At 45.9% G+C, this 14,288-nt stretch overlaps 1 protein-coding gene across 1 annotated transcript in view; it reads left to right on the top strand.

Annotated features, from left to right (window-relative positions):
• The window catches only part of LOC119379584 (frequenin-1), a 281,957-nt gene that overhangs the window by 210,532 nt on the left and 57,137 nt on the right, over nucleotides 1-14,288 (top strand). Inside the window, exon 4 of the mRNA XM_037648888.2 lies at nucleotides 1,739-1,828. Within this exon, the coding sequence (XP_037504816.1) occupies nucleotides 1,739-1,828 (90 nt within the window). The remainder of the gene's footprint in view (nucleotides 1-1,738; nucleotides 1,829-14,288) is intronic.

Raw genomic sequence — 14,288 nt, 5'->3', positions numbered from 1 at the left:
TAATATATTAGCACCCACAAATACAACAGCATTCTGTGCGTGTTGCTTCCGCTCAAGACTTTTTTTTCAACCAATACAAGTTGAAGAAACACAAATGTAGGTATTAAAAGAGAGTGAGCCGTTCGGTGCCTTGCAAGGCGTATTTTCAAGCCAAGACGATTCAGTAACGCGTCGTTTATATATATATATGCCGACGCTTCTCATGAAGTCTACGGGCACACAAATCGTTGAACCATATTAGAAGCTGAACTCGCTACCTTTTCAAAACAAGCGTTTCGGGTTATTCTAAACGATGCTAAAGTTTATTTCCTCAGCTCCTGGCGACCAGCGGTAACGAGATCATATAGCTACCACGACAATTAATGCTTACGTGGAAGCCGCAAGTGTCGCGTTCGGGAACTCTATTTCTTAGCGTATACATAAACATACACACACGGTAAACTGGTCAAGAAGCCAACGTTGCCAACATATTTATCTCAGTTCTATTTTTGCCATACCTAGCTGCAATGTCGCTAATATTTTCACTAAGAGCGTCGAATGAATGTCGAATATCGCAGACGTTTCGCGACGCTATAATATAGACTCACACTGCGTTGCGTATCTCATCACACTTTTAATATTCGTTTAGTTAATGTGCTGTTGATGAATGTACAGTGAATTCACCAAAAATACTAAGTGAATTTACCTAGGGTACAGGAGTGCGCTTGCTTTATCGTGGTCACAAACACCACGCCCCATAAAGCCAATAGCGGCCGTCTCTCCCTGTGTCTTTTGAATAATTAAGTGCTTACTAAAAAGCAACTTCGAGGTTGCCGAAGTGTCCCCAGTTCTGCCAAATCACTGATGAAAGAAAATGTCGAAAGTTAAATTATAGGACGATTTCTCTCTGAATGAAGCGCGCTTAAATTTAGACGCGCGTTAAAGAACCCCAGGTGGTCGAAATTTCCGGAGCCTTCCACTACGGCGTCTCTCATATTAATATCTTGGTTTTGGGACGTAAAACCCCACAAATTATTATCATTAAATGTGCAAAGAAGTCTCTAACTTTATGGTTACATATTATTTGAAATATCAAACGCTGCTCATAGCGTAACATAAGCGTACCTATAACCACATAAACCCAATAATTAACGTATTTGACATGTCAAGTGAGAACAATAATATTTGTTTACAAGCGTAATTCGTTTACGTTTGTTTGCAAACGCTATTACAAAGTTTTCTAGTGTTTCGCTATGTTTTTTTTTTTTTTTGATAATTTCGCCACCTCATGTGTGATGTTCCAGCCTTTTGCAAAAGGGAGCTAAGTGACGGTGATGAGGATTGCTGGCTCGAAATGTAGCATGATTATGTATTACTCTGTATTTAATTTCTTCTAGACACCTCCCTGAGTTTTGAACTGTGAGATGGCGAGTGAAGAAGCGTAATAACCACCGATTTAGTAAAGCAGTAAAGAACCTTCAGGAACGCAAACTCTTGCCCGGTTCCATTAGTGTAATGGGCTTTATCAATGTCTTTGCAATTTTCCGCTTCATTGCCGTCTTCGATAACGACGAAAACCAGAATCGAGATGGAAAATGGCCGGCGTCCTTAGGTCCTTCTTAAGAGACATCAAGGCGAAAGCCCTTTGACTTTTCTTGCTCTTACATTAAACCCCAATATATTTTCTTTTTCTTCTTTTCCTTCTTTTTCTACTCAGTCGACTGTGTTTGATGGTTACAGTGCTTTTGTTTCGTTTCAGGGTTTTCTGAGGATATACAAGCAATTCTTTCCTCAAGGTGATCCCTCGAAGTTTGCATCGCTGGTTTTTCGGGTTTTCGACGAGAACAAGGTAAGATGACCGCTCACTCAGCGCACCACCAACCGCCACTCACCTGCGACTTCTCGCTACGCAATACGGCCGTAGCTTGTTTTACATTAATAGGGTACTTTTTTCACATCGTCTGCGGTATAGAGCACAAATCTACCCATTGAGATAGATTACACTTAATGAAGGAGCCATTGGTTATGCGGGAAGTCGAAATAAATAATTAATGAAATAACGAAATATGACCTACCAGCTTTTTAGCTAATTACTTCGTCACACTTATCGTAACACGTGAATCGAATACAGCGATCTCGCGATGCACATCCGCTTAGCCTATTTTGAAACTAATAGAGATTTTTTTAGATGAATGTTATCAAACTGCTAAAAATCTAGCGTGGTTGCATTTATTTTATAATTTAGCAACGTGCCTTTTTCGGCGCTGAAGCTAAAAAGAAAATTGCAGGAACATCTGAAATTTTGTCGCAAGCTTTGGGTATACATGTGTCGAAACAAGGTTCATACTCAAAATTCGTTCTGTGTAAATAATAATGTCGACGTGGCCGCCTACGATTTGTAAATTGCAGTGTGCACCGTATATTAACTCAGTTTAAAGTTAACTACATGAACTATGCTAAGCAACCAAATATTTATAGTCAAATATTGATTTTTTTTGTATCGTGCAAATAATATCCGCCTTGGACAGCAATCCCACTCAAGATGAATAATTGGTGCAATATGCTATGGCCCTACTACAAAATGAGAGTACAATTGCGAGCACAAGCTTTGTGATGATGTTCAGTGTGGGAATAGGCGGAAGGAAGGATTTCCCGCTAATCGGAAGAATGGAGCAGAAACATTCACGATATCGTCGACAGGAAGTTTTCTAGTGCTCTTTTCTTTTTTGTGAGAGTGTTTTTATGGCAGCCAGTATCGGTATTAAAATCGATTGCGGAAAATATTATGGGATGTGCAACAAGCAGGGCACATCGACGGCAAGACACTCAAATTTGAGCCGCCAGCGTGTAATGAGAACTCACCTTCCTTTCCCGTAGGAAGCCAGGCTTCGCGCTGATGCCTCTTGTGTCATTAACTTAATTGAAGTGTGTTCTTGCGGGAGTTTCTTTTGGCGCTGTCAGGGCCCCGCATCCACCGTCTCCTTAGCTTACATGTAAAACATACAAGTGAACTTGGGATACTTCGTGCGTTATAGGGTTGCATTCAGTAATGAGGTTAGGCCCGCATTTGTCTCTGACGCTCGCCTTTTGTTCCTAAGGCGCGAGTGACGGTTTCATGGGCGCTACCGGTCGCTGCACGCGTGCCACTCCTCGCAGGTTCGGTTCTGGTTGCGCCTGAACTTCCGCCTGGGTTACGACAGGCTTTGCATGTTGCAGGCGGCAGAAGGGAGCACAGATGCTCCCTTCGTCTTGCGTATGGAGCCACCACTGTCATTAAAAAATCTCTTTGTCGCTTCTCACCGTTTCGAGCTCGGCGATCACAGCATGCTTATCGATTAGAAGAAATCCGTCAGTCGTACATATGTAGCGAAACATGACCCTAATGGAAAATGAAATAACTAAACTACAAAAAGCGCTGGGTGTATTGCAATCGCCTGTGTTAAATACCCCGATCAAAGCTGCTTTTGCTTATTCGCTGTTCGGGTGCGTTGAAGCATATGATATGAACAATGCGCGATGAACGGCACAAGGATCACGACGTAAACAGGACGGAGGGAGACATGGCTCGCATGTGCACGTATCCGATTGCCGTTGTTGAAATGTTAATGTTGTTATTCCAGTAGTTGACTCGGCTAGATTTCAGTGATTAAGCGACTTGAAATAAGGAATCAAGAATGGCCAGCGTTGGGCCTTGATTTTTACTTTAAATTCTTAATCTTAATCACAATTTCTTAATCTTAATCAGTAATCTTAATTTCACAATGTTTAGGGCGGCGCAGAAGAGAAGAAACTCTTAGAAGAATACTTTGAGCGCTTTGTTAGTTTCCTCCGTGCAGACTGTTTGTTGTGTTCGCTACAGTTCGGCGTATAGCTGCAGATACCCACAGCTTTCTGTGCACCTTGAAAGTACGTGCTTTGCAGTATATGTATACAGGAACTTTCGAGACTGACGAGGCGGGGGAGACAGAGATAAAGAGAGATAGACGTGTGTTACTTGTCACGCTCGTTCGCGTTCATATTGCGTGGTCTACTTCTTTTTTGTATGTCAAATTGCTCATTTAACTCTTTTGGCCCGCTCATTTAACTCTTTTGGCCCGCGATCGCATAACCCTTCTTATTCTTCCCGGTTCGATAAAATCTCTCTCATTAGAACCTCGTCTATGAGATTCACCCATAACTGATTTTGTTCAGTCCTCAAAGAAATGGCAGATATTATCCGACGATGCTCAGTTAGTGTCACTGATTGCGCACGACCGCACACTGCTGACGTAACTGCATGTCCTTCGCTGAATCCGCAGTGGCTGTGCGAGCGATACGCTCGGCCCTGCAACGCTAACCAACAAAGGCTTTAAATGTAGCATCGCTACAAGTAACGGTGCCGTGCTCACTCCGTTCCCTGCACTATCCGCTGCATGCCGTGCATGCCAATAGTGTCCCGGCAGCGTTGTCCTCTCTAATCTCCACCTAACGGCACCCGTTTTGCGTCGGTTAGAAACTACGGTCGAGTGGACGCGGAGTCCTCGCTTGTTATATGGCGGGCTGGCTCCCACCCACCTGCGAATCAACCTGCAGCCTGCTCGCTTCGCGGTGGCCGAGCATGCGCCGTTTGGCGGTTGGCTAGCGCGCGCACGATTGCGCCGGCTGTACCGCTGCGTAGTCAGAGGGGCTCGCTCGTTGCCCGTAATGCGGAACGCCGCTTTCGGCAGTCCTAAGGGAGGATTTTAGAACGAGACTAAGCTGCGGCTCAACGGAACCAGAAGAGGAGAGCGAGCGATTCGTACGGATTTGCGAGCTCGGCGCGGGCCCCGTTGAGAGGGTCCGCCAGCGTGAATCCGCTTATGACCTCTTAAAAAAAAAAAGGAAAATGAAAAGAATATGCAGCATTGTTCTCCCGCAGGCGCTCGCTTCGGTTTTTGTCCTGGTACACTTCACCTGTTGGCTTAATGCTTTTTCCATTTTTTTTTATTACGCGGCTTTAGAACTTGACTGCATGTTGAGATAAGTTCTGTGGCGGTACGTACCCTGGATAATGTACTCAGGTGCTCGAAAATGAATGGTGGGGGGGGGGGGGGGGGAAGGGGCGACAAGGGAGGAACTGTGAGCCGTTTTTTTTTTTTTCAGTCTTTGTGGTTGTGGTGTATGTGACGGTGTTTCCCTCTGTGTTCTCTTCGTCTTTCGCTCTCCGAGAAGCGGTGATAAACGAGCACGAAGTTCTTTGGAAAAAGAGTGCTGTTTAATTAAAAAAAAAATAAAAAAAAGAAAATCGAACATAAGAAAAACATCACGGATGAGAAGAAAGGAAAGCGTTCGAAAGCACAAGCGCAATGGAACGTTCGGCGTTAATACTACATGCTTTCTTTTAGCAAAGCCGGAAATCTTAGAGCTCTTGTTATGCAAAAAAAAAAAAAACAAAATGCTGCGATGAGTTCTGCGCTTCAAGGTTCTAACGTCTTTCGGGGAAATAAAGCTCGGGGCTAGCACAAGTGGTCTTGCTGTTTCACTCGTTACCGTACTGCCCTAGCGAGATCGCGTAATGCCCGTTGAGTTCATCGTACTTCGCGGAGCAACCCGTAATGTATAATTTCCGTGCCCGGACACCCAATATTTTAGCTTTTTTTTTTTAAGCGTGGAAGGGATTATCGAGACTAAATTTTGCGGTACAGAGAACAGCCATTCGGTCTCATTTGAATACCCGCGGGGTAGATATGGAATGGTTTTGTGTCATTTGAGAAGGGTTAGCAAAGTATGCCTTGAGGAAAACTCCGCGGGAAACTATGTATGAATGGCGGGTCTGCGCCCGTGTTCGTGCGCTGTTCGAATATCGTGCGCTTGAATTGTTCGTAGCAGAAACTTTTATGTCGATTTTTTTTTCTGGACGTATTATAGGAAGCAGCCTGCCAATGGCGAAGAACACTTAAGCACGATCAGTTTTAGAGTCGTTACCCTGGGGTGATATGCAGGATGGCCCTAGTTTGGCGAAACTTGGAATCTTTCCGAGCTCTGGCGACACCCCCTTTTGAACGAGTTAACAGTACGAAAAGATCAAATCCACCCCTCAGCGGGCGCCGCGTTCCGTTGGTTACGGTGGAACGCGGCTTCACGTCAAGGGCGGTCGACAATGTTCGGTGGTGTCTTCAAAGCAGAGGAATCTTCTTTCATTTGTTTGTCGTTCCACTGACAGCAGAAGTGCACGCATGCAAGAAAAGTGTCAGAAACGTTTACTAACGATATTTTTTAGAGGTACGGGCTGTTTAAATTCATTTTCAAGCGTTTAATGTCTGCACTAAGTATCCTTTAGAATAATCAGCACCGCGGCCTCTGAGATTAGCTCCGGCCGAACGCCTTACAACACCGCGGCCGGAGATAATCGCCGAGGCCGCGTGTGTAATCATCGTGGTCGGCCTGTACATTCTAGCGCGTTCGGCCGGCACGTGCCCTCTTCGTCCTTTTATTAATCGTCTGCTCGCTTCCGGAGCACGTGCGCCCGGCTGATTAGCTAATTGGCTGGTTGGTATACGTAGCTAATTAAGCGAGGTCATGCTAAGACCGAGCTAATTGAGCCACATCTTACTAAGACCATGCTAATGAAGCCGTGTAAAGCTAAGACCAAGCTAATTATGTCCATGCTAATTAGCAACACGATAATTAGTCGCGCTAAGTAAAACCAAATTAAATAGGACGTACCTACTAAGGCCACACTAATTAGGACCGCTATAATTAGAAGTATGGTAACGAACTCCACACTAATTATGCCATTTTTAATTAAACCTCAGTAATTATCGTCGCGTTAATTAAAGCATTATTAATTAAGACAGGGCTATTGAATATAATGTTACTTGGACCTACCTGATGAACACCATCAAAATTCAGACCGATCTGACGTGGTCTTCACTCCTAAGCAGACCTAGTAGACAACCTACGCAAAAAGCTCGAAGAAGCTAGGTGATTATAAGCTCCTCCGATGGCTCCAGCCTTGCACAAGTAGTGCAAGCTGAACAAATTATTTTATATGCAAAGAAGCTGCTGCTTAGCGTCCACCGCATGAAACGCTCTACAGGCACAACGGCACTATGACAGTAACGAGTTGAAGTGGGGCCTTTTCAGAATCAACGGGTTGTACCCGAGTTCGCGCGTCAATCAGTTTGATTGACAGACGCCCGCGGCGAAGATCGGGTCCGCCCACCGCGTTAGCGCTTTCCGAGGAGCAGTGCTTACGCCGCAACGCCAGCGAGCGCCACGATTCATCTATGAGCTTAATCGCACAGACTATGCACACACGCACGAAGAACTAAAGGTTACATCATCACGATGTCTCGCATTCACTTTCACCACGCTCACGACGTATACCGCTCACAGCCTGTCACAGCCGTGAAGCGAGCGCCCTTGGTGGCATTTATGGCGAGAACTGTTGCTATTTACTTCTTTGTGGAGACATTGTTTCCACCAATTCGTTACTGCAGAAAAATCTTCGAACGTGTAATGTAAGTAGCAGTAAGCTGTCCATTTATTTATCTGTAGTATTCGAGAGAAGCGAAACGAGCTGCACGATAGTGCTGCGTGTGCGCCCTTGTTGTCTTCGAGAGTGGAAATTTCCATGCTGAAGGAGGAATGAAAGAACTTGCCCGAAAAAGGACAAACGCCCACGAACACGCCTGTGGGAGGCGCGATGTTCAGTTGGCAAAAAGATAGCGCGACAATCGCGCTGACGTCGCTGCACTACTGATGTGTGGACTGAGTGGCGGCGCTGACGCGTTCGCACGCGGTGTTCTTTTGAAAACCGCCGCAAATACCGCACATGCGTTTGTGACGCCATGCTCGTTCTTGTAGTCATCATTTTTAAAAGGCTGCTATCGCGCGCTTCGCGCTGTCTTCCTATCATGACCGCCGTATTGCGAGCTCGGAGCAAACTCGTATTCCCGAGAAGCTTGGGTCATCCTGCATAGCACCCCTGATGTTCGAAAGGCATACGAACATCCATTCCTTTATGTCCACTGATTTAAACTTTACCAGAGGAGAAGAATTCAAATGTAATATTAATCGATAAATAGGGTGCCAAAGAATTCAAAGCGCATCAGCTTATTTATGTGGTGCCTAAATTGTACAGAATATCCGCTTCGGCAATTTTAACACTTCACTAAACCCTGGGTAGTAGACTGGTTTTGTTCAATAGTAGGTTATATTAATTTCATGAAACACGTTGCCGACAAGTTCGCGGAATATGACCAACATATCCACGCAGTCATCACATATTAAGCAAGAAATCGGATCATTTAGATATACCACTTGTCGTAGATGTGTCCCTTAACTAAGACATGGAATGAGCGTACATGTGTATAAAAACTTGCCACGGCTGCCGAAATTCTTCATAGCAGCGAGGCGAAGTTGCAGTGCGGGTAATATCAGAAGTCCGAAGGGAAAACAGAGATTTATTTTTGGCAATGCGAAACGTGCGACCACTGGAATATTTTTTGCTGACGGACGTCGAAGATGTAGTTCCTCCGTTTTGTGGTGCTGAGTATCAAAAGTAGTAATCGTCACGTTTTGTATGGCGCGGATTGCCTGGATTATGACATTACAATTGGAGCTGACGTAGACATTTTATTCCGCCATTCCTTTCTACATGGTTGTCGCGAAACGTGTAAACATGGTAAGGTATTGCGAATAATGGAAACATATATTCATCCTACATTGTTGCCAACTTCCCGTACCGACCTTTCTGAACGCGGGAAATCCGGATTGTGTGTACGTTTACATTCCATCATGTGCAGCGCCGTCCACGTCTGTGTATAGAGTGCGCGAGCAGCCGGCTCTGTTATGCTGGACGGCACTTTGCGGCAGTTGCGGGCTCTAACGTGGTGTGCCCTGGAGCATGAGCGGCCTAATAGACATGCAGATCTGAGTACATTGCTTTAAAGAAGAAATGATGTTGGTAAGCGCCTTTGTGTTACCGGCCGTGTGCATTAGCCGCGGTACTTGAATGCGGCTGCGTATCTCGGAACCATCAAGGAGCGCGCATCGTTTGTTCTGAAAAAGTCCGGTGCGTGTTATTAGCCCAAAGGCATCATTCTTTGGCATCGATTTGCCGCGAGCGCCCTCAGGCCGATTGCAAATTCAGTTAATCAAGGGCACTTTTTAACGTTGGCACTCGTGCATAGCAGGTCTTCACGCTTATTAGGCCGCGCATTCTGCTGGGCAAACCACGTCGAACCTCGCAACCACCGAGTTTGAGGGCTCGAACCAGCAATGTTTAAAGGTTCATTTATGGATAAGTATGCTAAAAATAAAAGCAGCGCTGGCTGGATTTGGATTACAAACAGGAACTCAATATTCGCGGACGGCCTATCAACGATGCCCTATATAAAGTTAGGCCAAGCAGGAACGTATTTTGTTGAATAGTGCGTAAGAAAGAGGCCAAGCAAATGAAAGATGCGCGAAGCGCACTTGGCATTTTCTACTGAGTTATGATTGGCTGCTTACAGAAAAAAAAGAATGCAGCAGAAATCAAATAATGTATGTTGCTGGTGCTTAGTTATGGAGCCATAACCTGCTGGATAATGATCTCAATAGAGGGTCAAGCATTGCGCAGATAGCGATAAAAAAAACAAGAAAGAAAACGGGTCGGGAACAATATTAGATTACAAAAACGAGTGGAACTGGGCAGCATGTTAGGCTTCGGACCGATGACCAGTGGCCTGTTGGAGTAACGACTGCATTGAGGAGAGGGTAACCCAGTCTAGTTCGAAGGAGGAGTGGGTAGAATGACGCGATTACAAAATTAGCACCCATAGGGCCGAATCGACTGGTGCAGTGGACACAACTAGAGCGTGCCGGCACAGGGCTTTGTCAGGACAGGAATAAGGATAATCTTTTTAGGAGCCGGCTCAATATGTCACGTTATGCGCGTACGTAAGGGCCCTCGTGGGTCCCTTGTCCTTGTGTCCCTCCCGCGCTGTTCACCTACCCCTTCATTACCTAGTTATGTAAGTTAGCTACGTGTACTCTCGTTGCTACACTTGTACAGCCAAGGTGCTTTCGTCGCGTACTCTTCGCATTTTCCGCGCGCGCACTCACACGCACATACGTGAACCGTGTCTTGCCTCGGCCCCCTCCCCCCCCCCCCCCCCCTCTTTTTCGGTCGTGAGCTATTAGTTCGCATAATTAATACACCACTCGATAGGAGCGCATCATCAGCGCAATGATTTAATTCAATGCCTGGTGACACATTCTAGGCAACGTTGTTATAGCACACCTGTGGTGATCGTTACTGATTTATTGAGCCGGACATTCTAATGAACGCTTCTTTGTGTTCGTGTACTATTACTTCTCGGTGCTTGATATCGTGCACTCAATTGTATACGCACGAAAACGCTCTTCGACTGTATTCAGTGTTTCTCGCTACATTAATGCCATTTATTTTTCTCTGCAGCCGGGCAAAGTGTTGCCATAGATACCCAGCGGACACAATCTCTGCCACCAAATCACGTCGTTACAGAAGTAATTGTTGCCCTTTACAAAAACATGCACTCAGTAATAGAAAGGCAACAATGTACGTGTAGCTCTGTTCTCACCACGCGATTTTCGCGAACAAAAAAAAAAAGAAAATCGACTTGTAGCACGTACGTCCAACGCTAAGCGTATACACCATCAATCACGAATGTGCTGCTGATGTGGATACCATGCGGGAAACTTTGTGATACATTGCTGTTCGGCAGCACCGGTATCCTTCTCCCGCACTATCGGTCTGGCACTTGATTGTGAACGAAGTGGGCCGTTGTGTTTGCCGCGTGTTTTCGCTTTCTACAGTATTGCTTTCGTTCCCCAGAATGTCGAGACATGTTTCGAAATCCAGGAACGCGAGCTTCTGTACGGTTCGCCGGACTCCGTGTAATTGAGCGAGAGATTTCGAAACTGTATACGTTACGTGGTAAATGCTATATCCTGCACAACGTTTACGAAAAATCGAAACTGCGCGTAGTCGCTGAAGAAATGAGAGGAATGTGATTATGCAAGAGAAAAAAAATAGTTCCACATAACAAATACGTGAGCACAGATCGCGCATGTAATAATAATATTTAAAAGAAGCGAAGCTATTGCGCAGGAAAAATTTAAAGCCTGGAATGGAAACTATGATGACGTATGCACCATCTAACCCTCCCCCCTGCCCCCTTTGTCTTAACTTATGGGCGCCGTGCCAACAAGCAAGACGTTCTTGAACAGGTCAGCGTAGCTCCAGAAAGTGTGTTCGGTGTGAACCGGGCTATGTGCAAAATTACTCAGACTATTCAGCCGGTGGGTTTGTGAAGAATATACGGCTACTCACCACGTAAAATCACAAAGTAAGCGTGAGGGCAAGTAAGTAAAAAAAAGTTTAATTATTAGAGTTTGAGTTTTCTTACCTTCTTCTAGTTTGTAATTAACAGCGTTAACTTTGTCGCGAATTCCCCACGAAGTACCGGTTATAACGCTGAGAGCCATTCATAAAAACGTCCTGCGCCAGAATTTTGCGTAGGAGCATATTTTAGTCAACCTTGATGCTGTACTTGTCATTAGGGAAGCCAGCTGATCAGTAGAAAAGAGCACCTATACGAATTCTTTTTGCTTTGTGAAATCAACCCCAGGCTTCCTTTGTTTCTGTTTTTTTATATATATTGCACTGGTTTCGCGCAAGAACAATCTTATATGCACTACGGAGTGCGCCGACACCGGCAGTGGTTATACGCATGACGATTGGCAAAGTTTAAGTATCGTTATATTGCCAATGTCAGTGGTTAGTCCGTGTCACTGGGGAAGGGGGGGGGGGGGCAGTAATCTACGGCGTACCGCTTCGCGTTTCTCACTATATTTTGCCAGCATCACTATACTGCAAGAGCCAGGGCCGACAGCGACGTGCCTCTCTAACACTGACGGTATATACGTGAAGTTTCTGTTCAGGTCGCACGACTCCGAGCTGTTAAGGCGCAAATAGACTCTCCCCTCCCTGACGGGGCACAAGTTCAGCCCCGTTCAACAGCCCTGGCTTTGGCAGCAGTGATGGCAGCAAAATATTGAGGAATGCGAGGCGGCACGGCGTAGGTAACTGCCCACCCCAGTGTCACGGACTAACCACTGACACTGGCGAAGTAGCGATACTTTAGAAACTTTGCCAATCTTCGTGTGTATGACCACTTCCCGTGTGTGAGCATTCCACAGTGCGTATAACACCGTTCTTCTCGTTAACTGTATTGAAACCTTGTTCGCAGTTTACCTGTAGGCGCGATTCCTGGTCAGGGCGTTCGCCCTCGCGTGCCCAAGCATACATATATGCTTATGTGGCAATATATTTACTCCGCGAAGGACTTCCCTCGTGTTTACATTACTGCCAAAATGCGAAGTTACATGGAAGAAACTTCCTCGAGGTGTCGCGGCACGCTCTGTCCAAAGGTCATCGTTCGTCACACGCTGTCCGTGCGTCCGCGCCGAGTGACTCTCCTTCGAGGCACGTTCCACCACCGCGGCGCTCCATGAATATTCATTCACACGTCAGCCTCAAAGACGACGCTGACACAAATATAACATCTCCTCGTGCGTCACTGATCATGGCAGTGTGCGCCGGCATCGCCGTTATATCTTTCTGTTGTTACTTACACGAAGAGTCCACTATATTCCGGTACGACCTGTTGCACATATTGCGCTGCCGTGGCGGCTTCGAGTGACGTATTACCCGACCGGCTGTGTTAGTGCTAACAAAGTGCATTCAGATAAATCTCTTCGTCATTGGAACGCGCGCGAGAGGTAGCTATTTAGGCTTATTGCGAAGAAAGACGCGCTCTCGATCGTCAACATTCGTAAGAGCCTGCAGAATTTCTTGACCAAGATCAGAATGGGCTCTGTGGCCGTGGGTCGTTGTCTTTTGATCCAATAGTCATGCAGTAGGGTCATCCCATATCTGACGTTATCAATATATAGTTTTCAGGATGTAGAGCGGCAAAATTGTCGATGAATGACTCCACCGACGAAGTGGACACAGCACTGACAGGAACGACGCTGAACATACAACTAAGAATGGTTGATAATGAAAAGAAGCTCAGGCTAGGTGGAGTCTTGAGGTGAGCAGAAATCTTTGAACGCAGAACATCACTGAAGCCAACGCTTCAACAAAGAAACCTGTCTTCGTCAGCGCTCTGACGATGACAGGTGCGAAGCTTCTCGAAACATTGGCTCCGGCGACGTTACCTGTTCGACATCATATCGCTGTTTTGGGACGTAGAACCCCAACAGTTGTAATTATTATTATAATAATTAATAAAGGAAAAGAAAAACGACCTGTTTTACTACTAGGCCACAAAGAAATCCATACGAATTTCTCAGAAAGAAAGCTTTCTCACAAAGAAAGAAAGCTGATCCCGGGTTCGAACCCCGGACCAGGATGAATTTTTCGGCGACTAAGAAGTTTTATTCTGAGAAATCCGTATCTATTTCCTTGTAGCTTCGTGCTACAAACGGGTGGTCGTATATTTTCCCTTTCCTAACCCTTCCGCCACCTTGCGGGATACCGCAGTTCTGATTTGCTACAATAATATTTCTTAGAATTTCACGTTCCCAAACCGCAAATGTGATTATGAAGGACGCCGTAGTGTATGGCTTCGTAAATTTCCACCCCTTGGGGGTTCTTTAACGCGCACCCAAATCTAAACACATGGACCTCCAGCTGGTTGCCTCAATCGAAAGGCGGCCGCCGCGGCCGGGATTCGATCCCATGATTGACAGGTCAGCAGTCGAGCACCATAACCAATAGACCACCGCGGCGGGTGTTCTCTGTTCAACGATTTCTCAAAGGTTACTGAGGGGTGATACCATGCGCTGTACAGTCGCCACATCAGCGTAAAATAGTAAGCTGTCACTCATCGGCCGCTAAATGAAAGAGATCTAAGGAAAATGAAATTTAAAATCGACTGTAAAAGCCCAGGGAATTACATCCACTTTGTGGCGTTTGGTAAAGAAGCGTGTTGCGGCGTCGTATCACCCGACCTCATGTTCCAAGCAAGGCATACATGCGTAAATGTGTATATCGTGCGCATAAAATCGAATGCGCATTTTCCGTTCAGCAAGAACGCGGATACTTTGGCCGAATCTCAAGGGATTGGGGAGGGGGGGGGATGCTGGTTAAAGGTATGGTGGCTAGCTACTAAAGGTAAGCCTCCCCAGCTGCTACGGCGGCTGAGTGCGCAGTAAACGTCGGCAAGGCAATAGAAAAGCAAAATGAAGGTCGAAAGCTAAACGGGTTACTTCTCTTAAACTTAGGCGGACACAACTTAAGTAGTCCCGAGAGG

Source organism: Rhipicephalus sanguineus, chromosome 1, assembly GCF_013339695.2.
Source record: "Rhipicephalus sanguineus isolate Rsan-2018 chromosome 1, BIME_Rsan_1.4, whole genome shotgun sequence".
In the NCBI taxonomy this organism is placed as follows: domain Eukaryota; kingdom Metazoa; phylum Arthropoda; class Arachnida; order Ixodida; family Ixodidae; genus Rhipicephalus; species Rhipicephalus sanguineus.
Note: the sequence above shows the minus strand (reverse complement) of the source record. Positions and strands in the feature narration are given on the sequence as shown.